Source organism: Perna viridis, chromosome 5, assembly GCF_037379345.1.
Source record: "Perna viridis isolate PV_CMFRI_1.1 ecotype Kerala chromosome 5, ASM3737934v1, whole genome shotgun sequence".
NCBI classification, from domain to species: Eukaryota; Metazoa; Mollusca; class Bivalvia; order Mytilida; family Mytilidae; genus Perna; species Perna viridis.
The window spans coordinates 24999185-25027039 of record NC_142449.1 but is presented as its reverse complement, the minus strand read 5'-3'; the positions used below and the strand labels follow the sequence as shown (position 1 = coordinate 25027039).

General features: G+C 31.6%; 3 protein-coding genes and 1 non-coding gene across 10 annotated transcripts in view; 2 read left to right on the top strand and 2 right to left on the bottom strand.

The window, feature by feature from the left end:
* Positions 1-4042: 4042 nt before the first annotated feature.
* On the top strand, positions 4043-4149 carry LOC148616804 (U6 spliceosomal RNA). Its single transcript, XR_015922891.1, has one exon. It is a non-coding gene; the product is annotated as a U6 spliceosomal RNA (small nuclear RNA).
* A 4476-nt stretch (positions 4150-8625) lies between these two features.
* On the bottom strand, positions 8626-16362 carry LOC148616803 (macrophage mannose receptor 1-like). Its single transcript, XM_088583886.1, has 3 exons — positions 13170-16362; positions 10699-10875; positions 8626-9164 (listed from the first exon to the last, which is right to left on the bottom strand). Exons 1-3 carry the CDS (start codon positions 13486-13488, stop codon positions 8923-8925), a joined length of 738 nt encoding a protein of 245 aa, XP_088440012.1. The 5' UTR covers positions 13489-16362; the 3' UTR covers positions 8626-8922.
* A 146-nt stretch (positions 16363-16508) lies between these two features.
* On the bottom strand, positions 16509-25441 carry LOC148616802 (serine hydrolase BPHL-like). 2 transcript variants are annotated; one of them, XM_088583884.1, is made up of 8 exons: positions 25271-25440; positions 24718-24774; positions 23841-23941; positions 23006-23172; positions 20767-20920; positions 20258-20389; positions 19383-19506; positions 16509-18691 (listed from the first exon to the last, which is right to left on the bottom strand). In XM_088583884.1, exons 1-8 carry the CDS (start codon positions 25399-25401, stop codon positions 18601-18603), a joined length of 957 nt encoding a protein of 318 aa, XP_088440010.1. In that variant the 5' UTR covers positions 25402-25440; the 3' UTR covers positions 16509-18600. The 2 variants fall into 2 exon arrangements, with proteins under 2 accessions (XP_088440010.1, XP_088440011.1); XM_088583885.1 differs by lacking the exon at positions 16509-18691 and having other exon boundaries at positions 19379-19506; positions 25271-25441.
* Positions 25442-25457: 16 nt separating this feature from the next.
* The window catches only part of LOC148616800 (5-oxoprolinase-like), a 76248-nt gene continuing 73850 nt past the window's right edge, over positions 25458-27855 (top strand). For 3 of the 6 annotated variants that reach the window (XR_015922300.1, XR_015922299.1, XM_088583879.1), the window contains exon 1: positions 25458-25603. The gene's annotated coding sequence lies outside the window, so the exon portion shown is untranslated. The remainder of the gene's footprint in view (positions 25604-27855) is intronic. The other 3 variants (XM_088583880.1, XM_088583881.1, XM_088583882.1) reach the window with 2 other exon arrangements.

The window sequence follows — 27855 nt, the reverse complement described above, 5'->3', positions numbered from 1 at the left end:
CCATTCTCGTTTATACAGTCAGTTTAAATGCCCTGGACGTTTGAAGTAAAACAGAACTTAATGTACCGGTGGTGAACGAATGTCTCAAGTTATTTCCTTAAAGTTGTCAATTTTATCAGGTTAGTTACATTTTATTGTGAATTACAATTTTTCATAAAAAAAGTATTAGTTTATTTGGCTATAGTTGCTTTCATTTTTTTTCATCACGTTTTTGTTATTAACATTTTTTAGCAAATAGTGAAATTTGTACATTCAGAACTGTGTAAAAACCGTGTTCAATATCAGTTTGAATATATCGGCTTTTAATGATTGAATTTAGATATGAAAATGCAATTTTTTTAAAATTTTAGTGTTTCTGAATTTAATTTTCTTTTTGTTTCTTCCCACAAAAAGTGAGTTACTTGCGCAAGTTGTTTTCGTAATGAATTTAAGAAACGATCAAACTTACCCAATCATATCTTCATATTTTGTCAACCATTTACTTTGGTGTGCTACTCTTCACGATCGGTCCGTTTATGATTTTCCTCTCAACCATAGAACACTTTTTGGGACTTGTGTTCTAATTTTTAATAGAATGCTGGGGGTGGGAAATTTTAATTGTATATGCTTAACGTTGATAGTCAGTCCGTAATAAAACAATGATAAAATGGAGTTTCCATGACTTATTTCGGTTCTTATAGGGCGGTTACATGATTTTTTTTTCAATTGGTTTCAAGATCTGAGGTTACCCGAAAGTCCTACATGAAAACGTAGGCAATTTTCCATTCTAATCACGAATATATCCTGTCAGTAGTAGGCAAAATATGTTTTACATCGTTAGAGTATATGACAACATTTTATTTTAAAATGTACATTGAAGTAAGATGACATACTGGGTATACAATTCGATGATTTTCAATTACAATAAAACCAGATCTATGTTGGTCTTTCAACTCGATTACTTAACTAAAGGTGTGGTATTAAAGTTGTAGAAAATAATATAAGAACTTTGTATAAAATCTACTTTTCTGTGACATGTCAACTCAATCTAAAAATCAAGTTTTATTAGAAAATGATTGGTATCCTTCTGTATGAAGTATTTATTAAACTTTGAAAATTCATAAAGTGATTAACTTAATGTTATAAAAACTAATCTTATCAATTTAAACATGCCGAGTTTATCATCCTTTTACAGAGTAGTTTAATCTATACTTTCTCAATGCACAAAAACAAAATAACGGACGACAAATAATATGTGAATGTTAATTGAAATCTTTATGTCCGTTCTCGCATAATCAAATATAATTACATATGGATGAAAGTAAATGAATATAAAAAAAGCAGCAACACATATCTTGTACCATTGTTATTAAAACACCAACTTACGAAGTCAATGCGTCATTATAAAGGAGCTGTCAAAAAATGTTAACTACGTGGCAAAATAAACTTCTACTTTATAATAAATTAATTTGAGATAAATACTGTAATCTCATTGGTTACAATAATTTTGTTATATCTCAATGGATAAAAAAATATTGACACGCCCCTATTCAGTTAAATTCAGCGCTACTTTTCTCGTGTTTAAAGTTAAAAATATGTTTAAAATTAATTTATAAGAATTGGCTATGACATAAATTTTCCACGTACATATTTTGTGTATTGCACTTCACGCAATAAACAATATGCACATGGAAAACTTATGTTATTTTTCAATAGACAATTTTTTTATTATTGCCAATTCTTAAATGATACTAAAAACATGTTTTAGATTTTTCTCGTCAAGCTTTTTTGGTCATTCGATGTTATATTCATGTAAAAATTACAGTAAAACCTGTCTACACCAAACCCTGAATAAACCCAAAAAACCTGTCTTAGCCAAACACTTTCAGGTTTCACTGTATTTCAATTCATAAGAGGAAAAATTGAAGAGAATTATATTGAAATCATTTAATAAAAAATATGGTCGACAACAAGAATGAGACGTTGTGACATGCATCATTAATTTGATCCTCTATCCCACATAATAACACCTAGATGAACTGTCCCGTACTACCATACATCGTGTACTAAGTTACAGCCCTAGATTAATCCTACGAGGAGGAATGACCCGGCCAGCGAAAGCTATATTTTTATATAGCCTAGCTGGCCGAGTGGTCTAGGGCGCTGGACTTTGTGCAGGCGGTAATGCCATAGATGTCACAGCAGTACGAGTTCGAGCCCCGCGGAGGGAACGACAAAAATTTGCTTCGCAAATTTGACAGTTCTAACATCGTTGTTGCCATAGATGTCAAAGCAGTACGAGTTCGAGTCCCGCGGAGGGAACGACAAAAATTTGTTTCGCAAATTTGACAGTTCTAACATCGTTGGGAATTTTTCAGACCCTTCTATATATATATATATATATATATATATATATGTGTGTATGTATATGTATGTAAAATAAATCGACAAACAAATATAAAAATAGGAGATGTGGTATAATTGCCAATACTCAAACAACGAACATTATCTTACATTCGCCTTCGTAAAAGAAGGGTATAATATAGCATATTAATTGAGCTGTGTCGCAAGACAAGCCATATCAGTCTCGTTTAAAGAGGTCAAAATCATATACCATGACAGTGACCTTAGGCCCGTATATAAGACCTGTTCCACATGTTATCTTCACATTTTTAATTGAGACGCAAGGCAAGCTATTGTTAGTGAACGCCGTTCACATTTGATAATTGTTTTTCTTTTTAAAAATTTTACATTTACTGTATTTTGTATTGAAATTTAGCATGTTAACTTAACGAACATTCACTTTTTCTAGACGTAGTCTAGGACTTTTATATTATTTTATTACATTAATTTGATTTTATGTTTACAGTTGTCTAGACGTAGTCTAGAAATTAAGACTTTTTTATAACGAAATATAATTGTAGTTTTAATACATCCATCTATTGCTACACGTAGTGTAGCTTTTGCAATGACTTTGTAGTGAGGTCTATAAATAGAGTACATAATTTGTTCTAGTTTTTGAACTGTTAAAGGCCGATAGAATAACCTTTCCAAATTGTTCTATGGGAATGATTAATAAGAAGCTGTTAGCATAAAACATGTATATATTTTACTTTGGATTTTTATTGAGATTAATCCTAACACGAGTTTTGTTAGGACTTAACAAATTTAACAAGTGTGTAACACTTGATTGCCACGTGGTTTGTGGATAGTTATTGAAACTAAAATAAAGAAGAATTAGCCATTTTGAATTCATCGATTTTGCAGTAATTATATGTTCGAAACCCAGTATATAGAACAGTTTTCCTTTTATGCAATCTCTTTCTCCATTTTTTGGTTTCTTGTCCCATTTCTGTTTATTTATTTTTTGGTTTTTGTTTTGACCCCCTGTACTAGTCCCCTATTATTGACCCATGGCCAGTAATGACAAAATTTGGTTATGAATCTTTTAGAATTAATTATTCAGTACTTTGACTGAGGTATTTTTACATCTTGAGACCGTTTTATAAGGTGTCATTTACACTGACAACTGCAACTTTATTTTTATACCTTAATGGTTGAGTTCAGATCAATCATGATAGTAATTATATGATAATAAATATGTTTGGGTATACTCCAACTCTAAATATTAACATGTGATATGTTAGTGAGTTATAGTTTTTACCAACTTTTTCAGTTATTTTCTATACTGCTGGAGCAACTGATATCTGATAGCTCTTTTGAACAGGATATTTTACAGATGTATATCCCATCATTTTACATTATGTCAGTAATATTTTTGTGACATTGTTCCATTAAATGAGTTCAAACATAATATGTTAATTAACAAATTCACTTTCTGATTTTTAGTGGCTGGAGGATGTATTATTTTCCATTTGATATTAGAATCAGACATTCTAATTTGAGAAACAAAGTATAAACCATAACTTTCTTCAGTTTTGGCATTCACTAAATCAACTGGTACAGTTGGACTGAGGTTTCAACTATTTGATTTCTTATTAAATCCAGAAAGCTGAATCCAACAAGTTGATGGATTCTATTTTAAATTTTCAACCATCAAGTAGTACTTGCTTCGGCAGTACATATACTAAAATTTGAATGATACAGTGAAGATTAGCATGGCCCCTGCGCAAGGATGACACGCAAATTCGTGAAGCGTTTCATATTTTTGCTCCACCAAGAGAGGTCTACAGTTAGATCTCTTGCAATCAGATCTAGATTATTTGTAATTATACTGATTTTCATTATCTTAACCTAGAATTTGGTTATTTGCATGATTTATATTATACATATTTACATATGCAATTGTAGGATCAATAGTGAAAAAATTCAAATTTCAATTACTATTAAATAGTTTGTGCCTTTTACAGTAATATTTTGTATTATACATATATCACTTAAGTTATGATTATTCTATGTATATTTCAGCTGTTCTGACAAAACTAGATATGGGTAGACATTAATACCATATAAATCTTTCAAAGAGTTTTTATATCTCATTTTATAAATGCCAAAGTTCGAGTGTGTGAGTGTTCGTTTCTGAGCACTCTGTATTTTGACATTATAAAAAATCTTATTTTTGAATAAGTTGGAAGTGTTGATTTTAGTGGAAATATATCTATCTCTTTTTAGCTTTTCTAGTGTGTTTATTTTTATATGTTATGTTTGTAGAAGCAGCTTCAATGAATATAAGTCTGTACAATATTTGTATAGAACAATCATATGAATGAAACTGCTGTGGGTGTTTAACTAAAGTTTCAAGTTTGGAAACTGTTCAATTTGAAGATTTCTTTTAGAAATTAGTCATCATAGCTATATTTACAAGCATCATCAATGGGCCTTTTGGCACTAAATTTTGTTTCTGCATGTCCCTTGACCTAATTAACTGTAATTTGTAGTATGTGATAAGTTATGGTTTAGCTCTTCAGAGTTAATAGTACATGTGCATTTATCGAACATCTTTTCATAGAGACGCTTTACTAAACCCCAAATACAGTTAACCATATTCAATCAATCAATGATTTTTTACAAACCAATCGAGGTTTATCTGTTGTACAATATATTTTGAAGAATGTTGTTATAGGGTAAGTCAATGTTTTTTTATAGGATCAGTTTGAAACTGTTTCAGGCTATGTTATGTACTTGTGAACACTTGAATTCACCTCAGTTTGTGCTTAAAGCCAGTAACCTTACATGCCTGAGTTTAGTAAGATTGGTTCAGGCTTGTAGATTTTAACTTATTTGAAAAAGTAAATTGTTGGAATTTATAATTCTGACTAGTACGAGCAATGGTTTTTTGGCTCAGATTTGAACTTCTAGAAATATTGTAAGGACTTTGGTTTATCCTAGAATGTTGATTTTGTTTTCTTGATTCATTTAGATTTGATTTCTGCATATGTCTAATTCATGCTTATATTTTACAAAATGGATATTTTTTCCATATCCATAAATACACAATTCGTATTGTCAACATGCAAGCTAAAAGAAGAAACAATTCACACATACTTATCTATTAAGTTCTTCATTAGTATTTTTGTCAGTAAGTTTGGATGATTCTGTAAATTACTTTTTGATTAATATTTCACTTATTTGTGTTTTGAATAAGTTTAAAGATCTCACTTGGATGAGTCTTTTAAAAATTCTGGTAATTTCCAATACAATTTATCAGGAAAATTGCTTAAATAATTTGATTTTTTACATATGGACATCTGGTTTAAAGTTAAATCCTCATTGAGAAAGATATCTGTCGTCGGAAGAGACTGTCTAAATGACATGTTTGTCAGAATTGATATGTAATCTTTTTTACTTTCTACTATGTAATGGATAGTTCATATTTTTCTGGTCAGCTTCATAAGCAAGACTGGTTTTTACTACAATGATTTCTATTACTTTAGGTTTTGAATTGTGTTTTTAGACTTAATATCAGTCCTTACACAAGCAGGTAGAAGAAATTGCTCCTACTTTTTGAAGTTATTGTTATTGTACTGCTTACTAGTACATCTTTTTATGTATGACAGTTGTTTACCTTATTTTGATTCTTGGTATTGCCTCCTACACATTTGCAACAAGTCATACTTAAAATATTTTCTGGCATTTATTGTTACTTTTGATTCAGCATTTATAAGAATCTTACAACCAGAATACTACAAGGGGATCTTGTGTCTCATATTCATGGCATTTTGAGATGTGAACTATGGAGTATATTCACTTCATTTTATTTGCTTGATGTCTGTGGATTTAAGGTTATTTTAGATTCAATCTGTTCTACCTAACTCTTGCTGCATTTTTGTGCAGCATTATTTTTGCTAGTTTCTATTTCATAAATAGTTATCACCACTCTGATTATGATGTATAAAATAAACTAAGGTTTCTTTTCTAGCCTTCAATTATTAAAGTGGTATTTGTGTTTTCCTGTTTCTGCAAAGATGAAAACACATTTGATTGCGAGGAAAATGGAACCATGACTTTAATTCTAACTGTATCCACATGAATATTTGCTTCTTGGTTTGATGCTTCAGTTACATTTTGTTTTATTATATATGTAACTCATAATGTATGTATCATATACTTCTTTAACCCATTATGTAGTGGAGAATAAGATATGAAGACTGTTGAAATATTTTTTGTCTTCAGAAGTCACCCTAAATAAAATGATTGTGGTTGGTGACTGTTATTTAGTGATTTGAGGTATAGTAACTGCTCATTGTAACATTTATAAAATCTTCATGGTTTGATTGATATAACGTAGATTATTAACAGAATCTGACCTTTTTTGTATTTGATGGTATATGTTTATAAGCATGTGTAATTGTTACTAAACACCATTAGTACTGATCATACTCTTTCATCAATTTCTATTTCCTTGGCCACACATTTTTGTGAAATATGTTTGGTTACTATCATATAAATTATGTTATACAATCAAGTTTTTATTTCTTAGTAATATGTGTTGATAGGGTGAAGTAATTGTCTTAGGTCATGATATGAAGAATATTTTAGTTGATGTTGGTCTAAAAACTGTAAACTGTTTTTGATTTTAACTTTGTTTAGACTTGTATTTTTCAGACTTAAAAGTTTAGACTTGTAATTTTCATCTTCGGCTCTATTATGGTGCCTTTTTAAGTCTGATATATATATATGTGTGTGTGTATACATGTGCCATATTGACAAACAAGCAATACAACAGGTTGATTAGTTAAAATGTTTTACTTTATGAGCTCAGAAACAATTTTATGATGGTTCACCTGTTTAAATTACTGAGAAAATAATTTAAGATTTTCTATTTTGATTTTATCAGTATTGTACTAAACTTTATTTGGTGTAAAGCAGCAAAGTTATCTATATGGTATTCTTGCTACAGTCTTTGCACTCATTACATAAATTCTCATACAATAAATAAGGTTATATGTTCAACATCCTTAATAATATTAATTTCAAATTTTTATGTTTGAGTATATATGGATCTTTCGATTATAATGTTGAATTATATACTTATACATTGTAATCTTTTATTTTGTGACATTTTTCTGAGAAGGTTCCTTATTGGTCAGTAAAAGGTTTGTTTACTGGCAGCAAACTCATTTTATGTATTACTTAGTTTGTTCCAACTCTTTGAACATGCTATAGTATACCCTTCTTTAACGAAGGCGAATGTAAGATAATGTTCCCTCATCCAAGCATATCGTAGAGATGTAAAGGATGAGGGGCATTATCATAATGAGCCTGAGGCTCAAGAAGGGTATAATATACCCTCCTCATGAGTTTGTCATATTTATTGTGACTGTCTGGTATCTCGCAATGTGATTGCTACTAATATCAGTACACTATATTTAAATATCTATTAAGTTGTTTCTTCTTGTTTCATTAATTCCCACCCTGTCTTTGCACTGTTGGAACAAACTCTCTTTAAAAAGTGAAGATAACACGTGGAACAGGTCTTATATACGGGCCTAAGGTTACTGTCCTGGTATATGATTTTGACCTCTTTAAACGAGACTGATATGGCTTGTCTTGCGACACAGCTCAATTAATATGCTATATTATACCCTTCTTGAGCCTCAGGCTCCTTATGATAATGCCTCTCATCCTTTACGTCTCTACGATATGTTTGGATGAGGGAACATTTAAATCTCTATAGGTCACCTCACGATCTTCAATGATGGGCAAAATCCATATAATAAAGCAAGCTGTAAAAGCCCCCAAAATTATTGATATGAAACTATTCATTTCATAAAAGACAAAAGTCGACCTAATCTAAAGAAAAAATGCGTAAAACAATTAATATAAAAAAAAACCACGACAACCACTGGACAGCAGGTTTAAGCGAACAACAATGAACATAAAAAATATAGACAACCCTTGAAATACAGATTCCTGGCTTAGGACAGGCACATAAAATATGTGGTGGAGTTTAAAAAAATGTTTGTGAGCGCTCAACCCACCCCTAACCTGGGATAGTGGTGGGAAAATACAACAATGAAACGAACTATAAAAATATGTCCAATAAGGATTTAAATCTTGAGATCGTAATAGAATACAAAAACCTCAGCGTGTTGCCTAGAGACAAGAAGCTGTACCTACTTCGAAAGACTACTCACTGTTTCTGTAAGCAAGTTCAAAAACCAAAGCAACTGATAAGCACACCCAATTTTCTCAGACAAAAGTAACAATAAAACCACGTGCAACAGGATTTAGTGAAAACATATCATAATATGTCTAAGAAAAACAAGGTCATCTTACAAATACCAAGATAAAAGAGTATAAAAAAGTTAATTAAAATTCAGTTCATCAACAAAGAGGTTCAATATTAGAACCAATAAAAACACATTTCAAAGATTCAACAATGAAACGGTGAAGATAACACCAACGGATAGTTTTAGAAGTTTATATTTGTCAGCAAGTCCTTTCTTGAGGACTATTTATTCTGTACAGACATATACGCAGTTAGTATGGAATCTCACAGACGTATGTACAGTTTATCGACTCAGAGCAAGACGAATCAAACCATTTGTCTTCCCGAAACTTTTTGTCTTTGAACACAATACATGGGCTATCAATATGTGCAGACGGATGAGGCTGATTTGGGTACCACTGAAAGAATGTAAGCGTTGTTCCGTCATCTAATTTCCACGAGTCATCAGCCTGTGCTTCCCCAGCAATGCACACGTTGTTTATGAATCTTCCAGCTAAAATAAAGCACAATGTTATCTTTAATTTCCAAATAACATTTATGGATAAGTTGTCTCATACCCGGCCAATTTCGATCTCCGTGCATTAAAGTACTTACATGTGACGAATCCGGATAATTCAATCTCGTGCATCAACGTGTGCGCGTGCCTTTTCGGATGTCACTATTTTATTCGTTATAATCAAATACACTAAATACATACTCATAATAAATCTGACAGGACAACTTCTTGACAAGTTTCTGTTTAATTGTTAGAATTGTTATTGTTGTTGTTTTGGGGGTTTTTTTTGTTTGTTGTTTTTTGTTGTTGTTGTTTGTTGTTGTTGTTGTTTTTTTTTTGTATCAATAAAGGACTAATTTGTTCCTACACGAGTCCTTATTGAAGACCTGGGATATCGGACATAAGCGTTGTAAAATTCTTTATTTTACATGAATGTAAAGAGGAAAGACGATGAATTTCTCAAAGAGTAAAAGAAATCTAAGAGTTTCACAAGGAACAAATGTTAATATCTACAATTGTATTTCGTTGTAAAACGCTGTATTTGATACCTCATGGAGAATGCAAAACATGTTTCAGTACTGTAATAGTGACGTCACGTTGCAAAATCACTAAGCGCCTGTCACCTTGCTTGTGTTTGATCAATCAATGAAGAGGAAAGACTTACACTGGTTGTCTTAACTCGGAAACGCCCATTGAAAAGTCAAACCAAACAGCGGGAAAAATACAGAACTGTTGTGCTAATATAATTCGGTCTTGAGTAATGATACACGTCAACTAGATTAGGGGATTGAAGACATAAAACAGGGTTATATACAACGAAGGTTGCATATATGTTTTCGTTCTTTGTTGAATACAAGAGGTGTAAGTTCAGATTTAATTTAACATATTTATCAAAATTTCCAGGATTAAAAATTTCAAAATACACAAAACTCTAAGACTTCATTTTTTGTACTGAACATGACAGAACCTCCCAGTGGTGGATTTGGGTTCTTTTTTTTTGGATAGTTTTGGTTTTTAGTACCGGCACTTATATACAATTTTGTATTTTTCAGATGCGTTCAGTGTTTAACAGATCAACATCTCAGAACATACACTGACATCTGACTAATATTTTCACTAAGTTTAATGTATTATCGAGTTCTACCATAAGTTTAATCTGAAGACAATTAGTCACCCCAATATTGCATGCATACCTTGATATCCAAAAATTCCAAAAAGGATGCGAACGGACCTACAGGGAGGGCTCTAGTTTATTTTTCTACTTAATCAACTAAAACTTTTAATGTGGACGGGGCAAGTGCATGCACTTTAAACGCCAGCAAAGGCTAGTTTCAATGTATTTTTTATACAAAAAATCGGAGAGAAGAAGACATTCACACTGCCGAATCTAGTTTTTAATATACCTATGATATAAGGAGAATCAATCGGCCAGTTCATTATTAGTTGTCTTAGCATTAACCCAAATGATTAATTCTAATATTAATTCAAAATATCCATCTAACTTATAATTAACGTCAAATTATTAAGTTACCTAGAAAATGTGAGAAGTAAATTTGCATTTGTTCTGTCCTAACTGGAGCATGCTGTCCATTCTGGTTAGTACAGTCAGTTTTAATGTATTCGAAATTAATTTGCATGCCATCAGACACGGTATAACAGAAATTGGATGACCTGTATAGCACTGCATCCTCTGGGCATCCTCCTGAAACTATTGACAAACTTACATACATCTATTCATGTGTTCTTCATTGTAAAATCAATATGTATAATTTACATGTAGTGTGTGACATGAAGAGAAAATCGACAGAAACACAGCGAAATGCCAGTTGGAAAAAGAAGCAAATACCAATATGCAACTATGGATGCTTTACAGCCTAGATAACCGAAAGTACAAAAAATGTCAGTCGTATATATTGGAAATTTCGATATGCTATAGAGATGTTTCAAGGAGTTACATTAGAATCAAATATATAGGAATACCTCAATAAAAAAAAACATAGTATACAAGTTGTACACAAAAGCAAAATATCGAACCAGGAAGATGCACATGTAGTTTGCATAATTTCAATTTCAGAGAAAGAAGATTAAAAAAGTATGTAAGTTGCTGAAAAAAGATTACTGCTTTGCATGTTTTTTTGTAATCTACATGTTCTTAATTTGTTGAACGTATAGTCATAATTGAATAAACTGCACTCAGCTACTGAATTATTCAATTTTGCTCTGTTTTTAGATTCTGACGTATTTGAATCATCCAATGCTGACGCTTCGTTATTATTATTATTATTTTTTTTTTGCTGAGTTTATGAAGAAAAAAAATACTTTCATCGTTTTCACCTTTAGTTTAATTTTTTATGTTATTTAAGTATATAGGGGGCAACTCTAAAGCTATATCCGCGTATAATGATGTTCAGGGGCTAGCTGCAACATGCTGTGGAATGAGAATTCCCTTTGAAGACCAAACGGTGGCCTTGGGCTTACATTTTCATTCCGGTGAGGTTGTTGTCTCTTTGACATGTACAGCCCCGTGCAGGTCGGGTGTCAAAAGAATAGTCCTGCAGCAGCGCTAAGCTTGTAAAAGGCGACTAAGTAGTGCTCAGAACCCTAGCCGGGGGCTAGGACGCTCTGCCCACAGAGCAACGGGGTTGTGTGCCCCAGGTGGTGGAATGGGGTACCTCTGGCGTGTTACATGCTGGGGTTGTCTGGCTATAATACGGAAAACCTGACCGCAAACCATAGTGGTGCACCGTGTTGGGAAAGATGCCACGTTCCTCGCACGTTAAAGAACCCTACTGTGGTATTCTCCCGGAGTAGGAACCATAGGGCTCCGCCACAGGAGGCTAAATTGCCCGACCCTACCCACCTCGCCCTATTTTAAGTGGCAATCAAAATTTGTCGACCCCATTATCCTTGTGTCCCATCCCATTTTTCATATCATATTCATTTTATCATCCACTTCATGTTCATCACCTGAATATAGCTGAAATATTGCTGTTCGGGCGTTAAACCCCAACAAACAAACAAACAAACAAACTTTGACATATACACCATAACTATTATCGTTATATTTCATATTATGAATTTTGTCCTGCTGTTAATTAAATGAAAAATATGTAAACAGATTAATTGTCAGTAATCGTCGCAATGCTATTTCCTATCATGCCGGCATAATTTTTAATAACACTTACGACTTTCAGTGAATTTATTTTTAACTATTCATATTCATTTATGAATTACAAGTAGAGTTTAATTGATGCATTTTTGCACTTATTCTCTTCCTCGAAAAAAAAGGAACATTAATTATGTTAACTGAAAATCAGTACTACATCTTTCCAATTGCATGCGCTCATATCCTGCAAGTATGATTATATACAAGTACCGCAGTTGCAGAAGGTTGTTATATATAATAATCAAACTAATTGTTGAAAGCAAGAAATGTAAAACAAGCCTGATATCCTACGTAATACTTAAATTGAAGAGAATATATTTCAGATATTAGCGACACAAAATTGTGTTTTAAATTATTGGTGCATGGTCCGGATTTCAAGTATATGATGAAATGAATCGTTTTCAAAATTCATAAAACACCAAGGCTTCATTCCTTGTATTGCACACGGTGGAACTTCTTGGTGCTGGGTTTGGCTTTCTTTTTCGATACTTTTGGATTTGAGAATATATTTTGGGATTTAGATCTTCCTTTGTATTTGATTTAAATGCTGCTGATGAGAGGACGTGTACAGAATATCGAAATTTGCAATATTATGAAGTCGAAACAAAAAAGAGCCCAGGGGCCCAAATAACAACTTGTGATGCTCTGTCGTGACGTTCCAAACTGACGTTATTCTGCACAGTCAGATCGACGTAACGATGTCAATTGGAATTGACGACATGTCTTTACAGAAACAGATACAAAAATAACTTCATTTATAAGCACTCCGACAACATTTATTTAATATTTCTATCTCATTTTGTAATTACATTTGTATAATATATTATATTGCTTACCATCGATGATCTTGTAGTATTGCCAGCCGTTTCCAGATTCAGATGGGGGAACGAACGAAGAATAAAAATGTTTTGAATGCAGCAAACATTTCATCGTCAATTTATTATAGAAAAATGAAACGCATCTATATTCGGCCATACATTCAAACATACAAATTGACAATGTACTACAGCTAGTTACTGTGAGAGCCCCAGTGAATTCGACAAGTCCGTTTAGATCATTGCTCATCTTTGATTTCATGATAGCAGGTCCACTGCCTGCTAGAAGCGCAATTACGAAAAACATAAACATTATCGCAATCATATATAAGCAATACATGGTGCTCTCTGAAATAAATTAAATAGCTCACAGCTTGCTTGAAACAAGTAAAATCAAAACATAGTTCGTGTTTTTAAACCGAGTTGAGCTGTGTGAAAAAAGAAAGCTCAAGTTGAAATTATGACATTTTTATATTCAAAACATAGCCTGCCAATGCAAAATGTCAATATTGTCAGGTTTTTCCTTAGATACATATGTTAATGTCTCACAAAAACATATTAAATGTACTAATCATTGTTTGAAATATTTGAAGAAAGTATTAATTATTGGAATATTTCTATTTTCTAATTTCATTTTGATAGAACTACAAATTAGAACACCGTGATAAAGTTGTTTGCATGATGTTCTGAGATATACTTTTATCCTATCCAAATTAATGGGCAAGAAAATATCATCGCGGAAGATCGAATTCCCCCTGTCTTTACATATAATACAAATTATTTTTACTCAAAAGAACAAGACATGATTGTATATGATTATTTGTGATTATGGAACCAAGGCGAGGGCGCAATTAGAGTATATTTCTAAATCAATATCCCGGGTATTGTTCTATAGCTAAAAGTGTAAAGTTAGGAGTAATGTGAATATCAGACATTATGATACAGCAATGCACTGTTATCATTTACGTTCATTCTCGCTTTCAAACATGAATTACTTTAACCAAGGAATAAGTTAAAACTACAAAAACGTTTTATGAAACGTGATGTCGTAAAATTCTGATTTTCGATCATCCAAAATTAGTTTTGCGTTTGCTAAAAAAAAAATTAATATAACGCTTATTCGTTGTGTATTTTCTGAAATACAGGATTAATTAAATATTCTTTCTTTTAATCGAACTCATTCCGAAACTTTCGTCATTTTTATCAAGAATTATCCTCGAGTCAATTTCGATAATATCACGGGACTCAAAGAGTAGAGACACGATATGGACGGGCTATTTACAGGGACTGTTCTCTTCTTACAAAGTTTGAACAAAAATAACTGTGCTCCCCGGTCTTTTATACTGGGTAAACTTTAAAGCCTTTAAGATTTACATTTGACCATCGCATACTGAGTGAAAGAGCAATGATTCGGGATTTTAGTTATACGAGTTAAAAAATAAATTGACAGTGAAAAGTTATGATAAAAATACGGAGGAAAGGTGCTGTCTCAAGCCCCAACTTTGAACTGAAAAATATTTACATTCCTCTTATTTCCAATAAATATAAATATATGTTGCTAATCTCCAAAATATTATAATTGGGTACATGATTGATTATTCTTTTTTAATTACGTTTTGGTGACCATGGCCATATCACGGCAAGAGCATTTAATAATTAATCTGAAAACATTAAAGACAAGATCAAAGTCTCTTAAAAAATACTGAAATTAAAACGAAATTCTATATTCATTGAAAAGGTTACGTGAAAAGGTAAATTTAAGACATAAAAAAACATAGAAACATTACTTCGATAAAATATTAAAATATTGAAAAATCAAAAGCGTATAAAAAATTAGATTTTAATAAATAAATCATGTCTTGCAAGAAATTAATGTTTTTTTATGAAACGGTCTTGAACAAATCAAACATTGTTTAATTTGGTACATCACTCGTCAAAATTCATCCAGCGTTTTTTTTTTCAAACACTCTTAGTAAGATTGCCATATTTTCAACAGAGAAATTTGGCTAATAAACAGTCAAATAGCAACGGCAGTGCTCTATAGATTATTACAAGCGACTTCTCCCCCTCTAATACATACCCTAGGTTATTGAATGTATGTTCATTAGTCCTCATTTTCAATTAAAAAAAAAACAGTATCAAAATGCAATGTGTGTGCTATTAAATATAAGTATTACATTCTTGGAATTACCATAGGAAGTTTTTGATTCAAGTTTTAGAGTACATGATAAAAATAGAGCTAAAAAAACAACAAACATTTTGTTACCCTAAATTTGTTTCATATTTAAGCTTGACAAATATTTTCCTTTAACCCCCAAATATTGAAAATGTAAGTTTTCATTTATTTGAAGGTCACATGCTTACCCTATTGATGGCCCTTTTCAAGCAATCCAGTTGTTTATGTTTGACATTTGATATGGATTTAAAATGTGCTAATCAATGTCAAATATGCAAGTTTACTTTTCAACAATAAAAAAAATAATGTATTTTTTTTATTTTTCTTATTTAAAATACCTTTGTCTATTAATTCTTAACAAAATAGTAGTTCAAAATGCAACAATAAGTTCTATATGACCTTTCTTTTCTTAAACACGCCTTTACTAGCTTAGTCAAGCTTTGACTCTTTTTTAGACCAACCCAAGTTATATATGTACATAAAATTATGTTTTATTCTGGCTCATACAATGTGCATCTAGATATTCTTTGTTTACTGTTTTCATATATTGAGCATGGCTTTGGATACTGATGTTACTAAATTGTCCTTCTATTCTAATGCTTTGGTAATGTTATGGATATTTAAATAATAGCAAATTATGATTCTATTACAGTATTGCAAAAAATGTATTTGTATGTGCAGTAAATCCTAACAGAAATTTTCACGTTTACAAAAAAGCAGAATTTTTTTTTGCGATATCCCCAAATTAATATCAAATTCTGCTCAAAATTTACCAAATTGCATTAGAAATACAATACAGGACTGTAAATAAATTATACATTTTATTTTTCTTCAAAAACATGTTTGTTTGCCCTATGATTCAGAATCTGGAATCTTTTTTAAAGGCATGAGCCAGGCGCGTAGCTGAGGCCAAATTGAAGTGTAGGCAAAATTACGGCAAGGGGTCTGCACCCCCCAAAGCCCCAAAGATAGCGTTTTAGAGCATCATTTGTGCCTCTACTGGATGTGTTTTATCTCAAAAAAAAAAAAAATGGCAAAATTAAGTGCAGGCAAAAGCTTTTTTGCCTAATGGCAGCTACGTGCCTGTGAGCTAACCATTTTATTTCCTCTCAAGGTAGGTAGAATCATAAACACACAGTCGGTATATCATGAGTATGTCAAGTATCTTGATATATAACACATGATTAACTTTTTTCTTGCCCTTTAATATTGCTAAATAATTTCAAAATATATATATGCAACAATGAAAATACATTAAAACAGTGATAAAAAAACTTACTTTATGACAAAGAAAAAACAAACATTCATCAAAAATACTGTGTAGTATATGCCTTTTGAATGACAATGTTGATGCACAAAATGGGTCATTTTGGGTCACCTGAAAGGAAAATTTTTTTAACTTCCCAAAGTTAACAGTCCATCAAAGAAACATTTCTAACAATTTTAAATACCTAAATATAAAAAATTATTTGACATGACACAAATTTTGCTTTGAATAGTAATAAACATACACATGCATGCAGATAACAGTTTAAGATCTGTGAATGCATTTAAGGTAGATCATACCTATTACACAGAGCACTCATTTTTGTGATCTTGCAAAATCATACAGATACAAAGTATGTATTTTAAATGAGCAAAAAGTGTTTGAAATGATATAAAAAAACTAACTTTATATTATTTTAAGATGGAGATAACCGGCAAGAAAATGTTCATTTGAAATGTAATGGGAATTTTAGTTTTTTATATAATAAGAAAAATGATTTCAGTGACCCCTTACTTCTTTTTAAAATGTGATGAATGCCAGATAAGAGTTATCCGTACAAGTTTTTAAGAGAATTAATATCCATACCAGCTTTTTAATATTTTCGAGATTCTGTATTTAAATATGTTTTTCTCACCATGAAGAGAATTTGTGTTTGAGCTTTTTAATATTAATAAAATAGTGAAAAATCTCTACAGAATCTATATAAAATGTTGTAAAAATACTGAAACTTTTCAGTATGTTCATTTAATGTCATCTTTGAGAAAAAATAAGAAAATCTAACAACAAAAATATTAAATATGGTATGACCTATCTTAATGTGTAAGTTCTGTAATTACCTGTGTAAGATCTGTGAATGGAGCTAACTGTGTAAGATAAAATGAGATAAGAAAGTTTTAGTTGGATTTGGCATACTGTGAAAGTACTCTTGATTGTGGGGTACCAATTTTTATGGATTTCATGGGTAAGGTAAACCACGAATTTCAATTCCCAACAAAAAAGGTTCATTACTTTAAATTATATGACAGGATCATCAAAACCAAGAATTCAAGACTCCACAAACTTGCAGGGATTGAATTTCAAATTTTTTTCCACTAGCTAAATTTTGCAAGTACTGAAGATTCACACTCGCCAAATTTAAGTTTTTTGGGTTATATCTGGACTTTACCTATATTATATATAAAATTCCACTAGCAAATTTTAGCAAGTGGAAATAATTTCTACTAGCAAAATCTAATTTTAACTTGCATTTAGCAAGAATTTCCCCTTAAATTCGATCACTGACTTGTGCTTTTCCCATAAACCAAGAAAATTGATACCCACAAATATTAAGTACTTTCACAATATTTCAGTTCTACAAAAATCAGCTCTAAAGAGCATTTTACATAGCTGAATTATTTATCAGAGATCATTCTCAGCAGCTCAAGGTTTACAAAATAACAAAATAAGTATTCGACTGTAAGAACTGTTCAACAGTTTAAACTAAAAACATAACAAAAAGGTCAGTAGATGTTGGATCAAATCAGTTTATGTTACAGAATAAACCTACCCAAAGTTATTTATATCTAACCTACCCACCAACAATTGAAAACAATTCTTAAATTTTGATAAACAAAAATTAACAAATAACAATTTTTTTTTCTTAACACTAAGAGTATGAAATCAACATTTTTTGAATGCAGATCATTATGATTTACTTCCATACTTCAGTGTATTGGGATACCATTACAGTACTTTTGCAGTTGGTGGCATGGTTTAAAGAGCAGATATATTGCAGGAAATGGACATTGTCGCTCAATAATACTGAACTATTCAGACTTTGAATTTAAATCAATTTAGTATTATCTAGTTCTCATGAATTTAATACAATCCTGTAGAAGCACCATTTAAATATAATACCATTTTGGATAAAAGCCTGAGTCTGACATGATTACATTACAGAATTCATCTTTTTAAAAAGCCTAACAAAACATTTTAAGAAGAGATGTTCCATTCAGCAGATGTAGAAGTGTTCATTCCCTAAGAAAATGCTCCACCATGAAATTAAATTCTCGGTGATACCTGATATGAAGATTGTGTTTTCCCTCTGGCATTATATACAACCTGCAAAAAAAGATTTAAAATGAAAAAATTAGGATGAACTTTATATCTCTTGGCATATAACATGCATATAATTGGTAATTTCTTTTTGCAGATTCTTAGTTGGAAAATACTTATTTCCTATCAGTGTAGTTGATATTCCAGGGAGACATATATCTGAGACTTTAAAGTCTTTGGAATACTTAACAAAGAGATGGCTAAAAATAAAACACAGTGGAACCTGTCTAAATTAAACACCTTTTTGACTTCTAAATTGGTTTGGTTTAGACAGGTTTTCAGTTTACCAAGATTCAAAATACATTTTTAAAAACTATTGTATAGGGGCATTTTAAAGTGTCTGGTTTAGACAGGTTTTCAGGTTCTTCAGGTTTGGTTTAGACAGGTTTTACTGTGTACACTCAAAAGAACTTTTTATAGTGAACCAAGTGCAAGTTTCGTTGATCATTTTAGTGTTGTGGATGATATTTAATCATTTGGTACCCCAATATAGAAAATGGAGAATCCCAGGTATATAGCAGTTATTTCATGAGGTATCTTATATCAAGATACCCATATGGTCAGAGCTACAGTCAAAAATGACAGTAAAGAAAATGCATTTGGGCCTATGGAATCAATAATTAGGTTACTTAAGCCATCTAAAAGAAATAATACAAATCTGGCCCTTCATGAAAGATTCAGTATTTCTAAAACTCACCTTGAACCCTTAATATGTTGATGAAGATAATCAGGATGTTCCAGGGGCACCAACGGGTCTTTTAACCCATGAATGATCAGCGTCTTACAATGTATATTCTTTAGATCATCCATACATACATTACCTTAAAAAAATCATGTATATTTATGAATACAAGAAATCTGTGACCTAATTGAACAATAGTAATAACCCCATCCCAAATTTAGTAAATTGTTAAAATGTAAACAGTGGTGTTAATCAAGGAAGTTGTAATTGCCAAAGCCCAAAATTTAATCCCACTATATAATACATAATTAAGTTTGTGTCAAAATACCAAGTGACTGTGACAAGTAGGTGCAATGGAAACTGCTGTAAAAATTTCAAAATACAGACAGACAGATCAGTACAAGTACACCCCATTTTATCACAGCAGGATATAATGAATATTGAAAAATATTGTGCCAAGTTGTAAGTAAAATAGCGCTGTTGCACAATATAGCTAGTTAAAATTCAAAATACATAAAAAGGAATATCACCACTCGCCCCTTATGAGTTTTTTTTTCATGTATAACTCTTTAGTTTGATTATATTATTTTTCAGGCATGAGACATTAATTATCTTCTTCAATGCACATCTAATTTCTAATTACCTAAAATCATTATTTTAAAATCAAATTTCTATTACTTTATCATTTAAAATCATTACGTGGTTTTGAAGGAGTTATACTTACAATTTATATTAATTCAAAGCAACATATCTTTAAAAAAAAGTGACAGAACAAATTACTCCATCATCCCAATACTTTCAGGGAGAGAGCATAGGTAACAATTTTGAATTTAAATTCAGTTAGTCTAAATAACCTACATATTTTTACCTATCTGCTGTAACCAACTTACCATTTCTCTTAGTATAATATGCCTCATAAGCATCCACCCATGACTCCCATGTTTTCTGAAAGTATTCCTCTCCATATAAAGCCATAAACGGAGATCGCATTTTCTCACTCCATTTCCATATATCCCTAAGTTCTAGAGAAAAAAACAGAACAACACTTAATGTTAACTAAAATTACTGATAAATCATTAAAGGACTCCTCATATCTGATCAATGAAATAAGAAAAATATATGTATTCCCCCTCTAAAGCTGATTAAGAAAAAAATTATTTACCAAACAGCACTTCTGAAAAAAATAAAACCTGTAATTTATTATTCTTTACACAAAATATACTATTCTTGTTTAAATATCATTTATTAATAGAATATTTTTAAATGAAACGTTTCCAGGTCCCTGCTCCCTGACACAAGTTTCTTCATCAGCATCATCATCAAAAAAAAATTAAATCTGACATTAATTTTTTCTGATAGAAAGTAATTCCAAGTTAAGATCCTGATTAATTATACACACCCTTAAATACTTTCATATCTTTCTCAGTGATGTAAGCATTTGCTCCCCAAATTACCAACTTGTTTACAATATCTGGATGGCGAGCTGCTAATATCATAGCAGTAATTCCTCCGTCACTCCACCCAAGTAATGACACTTTACTGATGTTGAGTTTCTGGAAGATAGATGGTGAGTGTTCAAACTTACAGACATATTAACTTACATCCTATAGGAAAAAGCTACCAGTGTATTTTTTAATATTGTGTTTGATATCTAAAAAAGTATATGTATTTAATTTTAAAAACTAAACCTCAGAAAGTTGAGACACTGGCAATGGTAGAGGTGATACACAGTGCAGCAATATATTGAACAAACAAATGATGATTTTTTTTTGTCTACATATGCCCTGTTTTTTATGTCCTTATTGTATTACAGTGAAAAATCATACTTATATCTCACTCGTAAACCAACCACATCAATATTAACCCTTGAAAAATCAAGAACAATAACTCTTGCAAAATACCAATTTCACACACTGTATACCACTATATACTAGCTATTTATCACAAAAGTACAACAATAAAATGAAAAAAAGACTAGTTATACGGTCTATAACTGTATCAGAGTTTCAAATAAAATTGAATTTTGTGGGTTTTTGATATGCATGTATATCCACCTGTTAGATATTTATAAAGAGTGCCACTTAAGATTTCAAGGAGTTAATGAAATACACCTTCAATGAGTGCTGCAATTTTCACTCATTCATTCATTTATTTGACCTTCTTCATCTCCTCAATTGACCTTAGAACAATGTCCATGTATTTAATTTCCAGTATATAATACAAAATGTACCACAAAAATAAGACAACTCGCCTTTTTATCATTTCACAGAAATATCTTCTTTTTTATACAAAACTTAAACAAAAAATTAAATTGAATAATGCCTATCTTTTAGTGTTCATGTATACTATTCTATTAAAAAACCTGTAAATATCAATCTTACTAGAAGTACAAGTCCTTGTAAAAATCAGGCAAAATATGAATAATCTGAAACATGGATTTTAAAACCCCAACAATCTGACAATAAACTTTCAGTTAAGAAGTTTAATGTTCTTGAAATGACAACCATTTTATCTCTTCATCACAGGATAAATGTTGAATTCTTGATGTTTTGACAAAGATATCTGCCCTCGAAATTTTAATTTGTACTGCAAAAAAACCTAAGTTGTGTGTTTCCAATTACAGCTTTGAAAAAGATCTAGCAACTAATGTTCATACTATCAAATGAAAACCAAGTGTCTACAGACATGATGCTGACAGGGACACAGACGTGGATGGCGCTGAACGATCATACCACTCGTCATAAAAAAAAAAAACTTCAGGGTATACTACGTGAAATTGAAACGAGGCTCAAGAGAGCCTGAATCGATCACCTGGTTAACCATTTACTTATTTGAAAAACTTGAGGAATGAGACAAGCTAATTTAAAATCAACTAAATTGTCAAATGCAGGAAATGCTTTTCATAGCTTTTGCATGACCTGAACCAGAATTTTGCTAAAGGCAACAATTTTTGAATTTTTTTCAAAAACCTGTCTAATGACCCCTAAGTTCCATTTTAAGTATAGGCAGCCATATCTATTCACGGATTACAAATCACAACAGTCATTTTGAGCACAATACACTAAAGAACTATTATGCTTATTTTCATTCAATGATCTTAAATGGTTTTAAAGAAGATGATTTTCAAAGTTGTACACGTGAAAAAAAAACAACAAAAAAACTGTTTCAGGGGTCGTAACTCCTTCATTAGTCAATGAATGGTTTTGAAAATTTCGGCATAGGTCCTTCTCATGATGCTTAACAATTTTACCTGGACAGAAATTTGGTAAAGGCAACGCTTTTTGAGTTATTTGCAAAAACTGCCATCTGACCCCTATGTTCTATTTTTAGTAATGGCGGCCATGTTTTTGCATGAATCAACAATCCCAAGAATCATTTTGTGCAGAACACCCTAAGAAACAATCATGCCAAGTTTAAAATCTGTCAGTCCAGTAGTTTCAAAGGAGAAGATTTTTCAAAATTTGTCTGCAATGACAACAATGACGATGATGATGGATGCCAAGTGATGGCATAAGCTCACTTGGCCTTTGGCTAGGTGAGCTAAAAATAGCGTGGGTAGGGTAATAGGAAACACACATTTTTTTTAGTTTGGCCTACAAGCCTAACTGCTAATTCTTCATAATTATCCATTTGTGTACCCTAATTAATTCATAAGCATCATCTGCATCTCGTTGTAGGAACTCAAGTGGCCATGTTCTTGCTGGAGGGATACTTCTTCCATAGCCTCTAGGATCAAAGGCAATGGCTGTGTACTCAGACTTATTAAACTCTGACATCTGTTTCTCAAAGTCTGTTTTACTTGAACCTGTATAGAGAAAACTGTTGACATCAATTTCCATTGATTGAGAAAATTTCTTTAGTTAGGACTTGGTGGGTTTTAAAGAAGTTGTCAATTTTCAGATAGACCTTGAATTTGTGTCTTGATTGATCTACAAATACATTGAAAACTGGTTCAAGAATATAAATTTTATTTGCATACATTACAATACAAACAAAAGCATCAAGTCGGGAAGCCAGCATCATGCTTTGGAACGATATTACATAAATAAATTACAATGCATTTTATGTGGTACATCAACTATAATCTTTACATTGCACAAGAAATGATGAATTTATGCACATGAGCTCTGACTTTCTCTCAAAAAGAACTGATAAAAAAATCATATTGTAACAGTTTTTCACATTATTTCATACAACTTCACATCATCAAACATCAGTACTGATATTTTTCATTTCTAGAGCTTATTTTCATTACAAATTTTCAGCTAGTATGTGATAAATGGTGTAGTTAGCCTCCTGAAATGAACCACAATTATAATAGAAAGCAGTGAATGATCCAATGTTTCCTGTGTAATAAATTTCAATAATTCACATGTGTAATAAATTCTGAATTTTCACATTTTCTCCTACCAAAATATCACAACACTTTCCCTTCATGAATTTTGATGTTACATAATCACTGCTTATACATACCTAAAGCTCCTGCTAAAAGTAGTAATGTGTGGGGTCCATCTCCTGTTGTCTCAAAATGAATTCGGACTCTGTTAACTTCCATCTTATGGGACAAAATACCACTAGAATATTAATCAAATACAGTATTATCAAATATTACAGAAATAGCAGGTGATTTCCTTATCAATCAATATGGTGTCTCAATTTCTGGCATCATAGATTTATCCCAATGGTCAAAGTTTTCTTTGTTCCTATCCCACAAGACATACCATAAGCATCTTGGTGACAGCTTTTTTAAAAGCAAATGATGTTCATCAGCACTCTAAGATTTTTTTCCAATTGTAGGTTTTCAAGGGGAAACTAATAAATGAAAATTATTTTTCCAACACTTGAAGTCTGCCTTCCCAAATCAACAAAGTCTTCAGAAATTCAGTTTTTTTCTACTTGATAAACATAAAGTGGAATATAACAAACAACTTTCCTACACCAAAATTTTACACTTGCCCTGAGGTAACAGGAAAGTGGAATCCTAATCAGTTGGTAGTTTTGATGGTATAGTATTGTAAATCTTTTTATATGTTCAAAGCTAGCTTTCAGAAACTGCAAGTATTCCTTAAATGGATATCTCCTTTTGGTACATGTTGAGGTATTTAACTGACTGAATGGAACAATTGAAAGGTCTTCTTCTACATGTAATTAGATTGAACAACCCTGGACATTACAATTTTTATATCTTGAATATCCTTTAATTATAACTTTTGACAACCTGACATGTTGTGTTCAATGTTTCAGGGTTGTAATTAAACCAATGCTAGCTAATTAAATTTTTATTTTGGGGAGTTGAAATGGAAAGTTGCTTGCTGAATCAACAAAATTTCTTAAATTTATACAAACTTACCTTCTTCTCTGTTCATCCAAAAATCTACTCTTCGCATGTTGAACAAGTGTGAAGTACCTGCAATATGAATAAAGGATTTATAATCTATGTGCCTGTAGTTTACCTCCTGGCATGTTGAACTATTCAATTGTGTGGAACCCGCAATATGCTAAGCCTAAGTGCAGTTCAAATCTTAGTATATAAGCGCTGTTGTGAATCTGTTGGGCATATCCTACTCTCCAATTTCAACTTGGTATCTAAGAAAATTATGTAATAAAACTGATATTTCAAGCTTCAGGTAGCTTTTGATTTCACAGTTAAATACATGTACATTACTGGCTTAATTATTTAATAAAACTATTGAGATAAACCATTAGTGGAACTAAAACGGTAAAAAAATTGTGTGTATATCAAAAATTAATTTTCTTTCCTGAATTATGTTTTGTTTTGTTTAAATGAGTGCCAATAATTTTCTTATGTGGGTTGAGATATGCTGTTTTCAAGAAGACCCGGAATTTTTTCAAGTTTGTTTACAATATTTTATGGAATTCTTGCAGAAGAATGCCATGCATACCTGGGATCAGTGTTGGCCTTTATGTGTGTTCGTGTTTGTAATGCAAACGCTGCATTAATTTTTGACGTGAATAGTTCATTATTAATCTGCTTAGCACATCTTTTCAAAGCTGTTCCTAGTGTCCTCTGCATGTCTGGAAATTGTCCCGTAAATGGTTTGTCTTTTATATCTCTTTTGTATTTGGCTTCCGGTACATAATCTAGAACGTTAATTTACTCAACCATACAACATTAGTGAAATCTAGGACTAAACAGTTAAGTTTCAGTAGCTCCAGATTCAGGAAAACTAGTCAAAAGAGGTTTGCAACGTTCGTTGTGCTAGTTTCGTTTGGAAGTATATTTATGTTTAGATGTGCAAAGCGTATAGTGACATATGATATATAGCCAGCAATGTTGGTAGGGTCTTAAATCATAAATGTGTATAACCGTACCCGTGCCAACTTTACCCTGTACTGGTAGGAATTATACATTTTAGCCCTTACTGATGTTGTTGATGTTTCAAAAATAGTGGAATGAAAATGAAACAAATATTAGTTTATGCGAACAATTAAATAATACTATGTCAGACGTCCTATACATTTGATAACATTCAAAATCCTTTGAAGGATTGACTGGTACAAGCTTTGAATGCAATCCAATGTAGTTTGTATTCCAATATCCTTAAGTTCACAGGATAAACTTTCTCTAGATTTACATGTAATATGAATTTAGGCTTTGACTAACTGAGGGGGTTTTAACGTCCTTTATTACCCTGACAGTTTAGGCTTTGCCAGTGAGCGGGGTCTTTATACTACAAGGACTGGTCACTCCTAAAAATGTTTATATAATGTGTAAAATTAACTGTTATACTGGTTAAACTTAAACCTGTAAGATTTACATTTGACATATGCATACTGAGGGAAGGAGTTTAGTTATATAAATTATAAAATTGACATATTGATAATTTTAAGTAAATAAAAAATACATATTGCCATTCTCAAATCTTTTTTCTTTAATTTTGGACATCACTCATCAAAATCCATTCAATGGTTTTTACAAATACCCTTGCAAAGTTACCCTATTTTCAACAGAGAAATTTGGGAAAATTGGCTTATAAACAGCTAAATAGCAATGGCAGTGTTCTATATAGATTATTACAAGTGACTTCTCCCTCTAGTATAACTCCCTGATATGAGGGACAGAGCAATTTTTTTTGTATTAAATTTAACCCTGTTGAAAATGCACTGCTATGTTGCTGTAATGCTAATTTCTCAACTAACAACAATATGCAAGACTGCCTATAACATAGATTGTGCATTTGTGTTAATACTTCAAACAACCATTTCCTAACTACTGACATCACTTCAGAAATACATAATTTCAGACAGAAAGATTTAGAGTCATTCATATTCAAGAGTATCTACATATAGATAGATAGCTGATAGTCTTGGAATTAATATGTACCTGCTGGAAAATGGCAAACAAAAGTTGTCCTTAAAAATATTAATAACTTTTCTGCATTGATATTTCCCTGCGCTTGTGTAATTGTGATGACTCCATACCAACTAATATATCGCCAAATCATAACCTCGTCTTTTGGTTGGCCTTATGTGTCAACAAGATCTGGCCTCCCTCTTTCTTGAAGCTTCCTCCAGATACAAATGTATATAACTTGCAAGTCCTGTCCATTTTGCATAGCAATTTTGCTTTTGTAAAAAATGGAACCCTTTCAATTGTAAATTAACAGCCCATGAACATTTTTGTTTGCACAATACCATTATCTTTTTCCAGTTAATTTCCTGAACCACTACTTTCTTCTTGCACACTCGTCTGTAGTATTCATGTTTGTGTAGATGTTCCTGGAGTGTACATGTAAGTTGGATTCATTCTTTGTTCATTGAAACTTACCAGTTATATCATTTGGAGAAGCTCTACAATAAGTTCTTATGTTTTTATCAATAAATGTGGATTTAAGAATTTTCAAAACATTTATAATATTCCTTTATGAGAAACCACTTTGAAAAAAATTTCAAAGTTATTTTTAATAACATCTACTGAAAGCTTTTGACCTCTTATAGCTATCTTTAAATTTCACCATTTCTAACTAGGAATGTAGCGATGACAATAAACACATATTTCTATGACTTATCATGATGTTACAAAGAAACTCTATACATTTCATAAGCATGGAATGAATACAATACCATATCAAGGTTAGTTTTGCTTTAAAGTGTAAACAAAGTTGCCATTTTGACCAAACGCTTTTTGTTTTGCACGTCTTTGTACAGTCTGCCTGAATATAAATTTATATCCTTGATGATACATGCATGTATTCAGATGTTTTGCAACAGAGATGGGGCATCCAAATCTGGATTGGTACAGTAAGAATGATGTCTTACAGGGGGTTTTGGGGGCTTGTAAAAATTTTTACAAGAATTTTAGACCTGTATGGTATGCCATACTAACAATAATTTTTGGAACTGTGATACTCACCTGAGATTGACACACATAGGTTTACTGTATACAAAGTTAATGATTTGTAGTTAAATTTGGGTGTGAGTCATATTTGCATTTAGTTAAATTGGTATCTTGTAGAATTTGCACTGG

Excerpts from the sequence above, each read along its gene's own strand:
- LOC148616803 (XM_088583886.1), bottom strand. The coding sequence starts at position 13,488 with ATGTATTGCTTATATATGATTGCGATAATGTTTATGTTTTTCGTAATT. Across the intron at positions 10,876-13,169 it reads ATACTACAAGATCATCGATG|TTTCAGGAGGATGCCCAGAG; the intron begins GTAAGCAATATA and ends GTTTGTCAATAG. Across the intron at positions 9,165-10,698 it reads TTACTTCTCACATTTTCTAG|CTGGAAGATTCATAAACAAC; the intron begins GTAACTTAATAA and ends GCTTTATTTTAG.
- LOC148616802 (XM_088583884.1), bottom strand. The coding sequence starts at position 25,401 with ATGCAGAGGACACTAGGAACAGCTTTGAAAAGATGTGCTAAGCAGATT. Across the intron at positions 23,942-24,717 it reads TTGGATGAACAGAGAAGAAG|TGGTATTTTGTCCCATAAGA; the intron begins GTAAGTTTGTAT and ends TTAATATTCTAG. Across the intron at positions 23,173-23,840 it reads ACTTTTAGCAGGAGCTTTAG|GTTCAAGTAAAACAGACTTT; the intron begins GTATGTATAAGC and ends TTCTCTATACAG.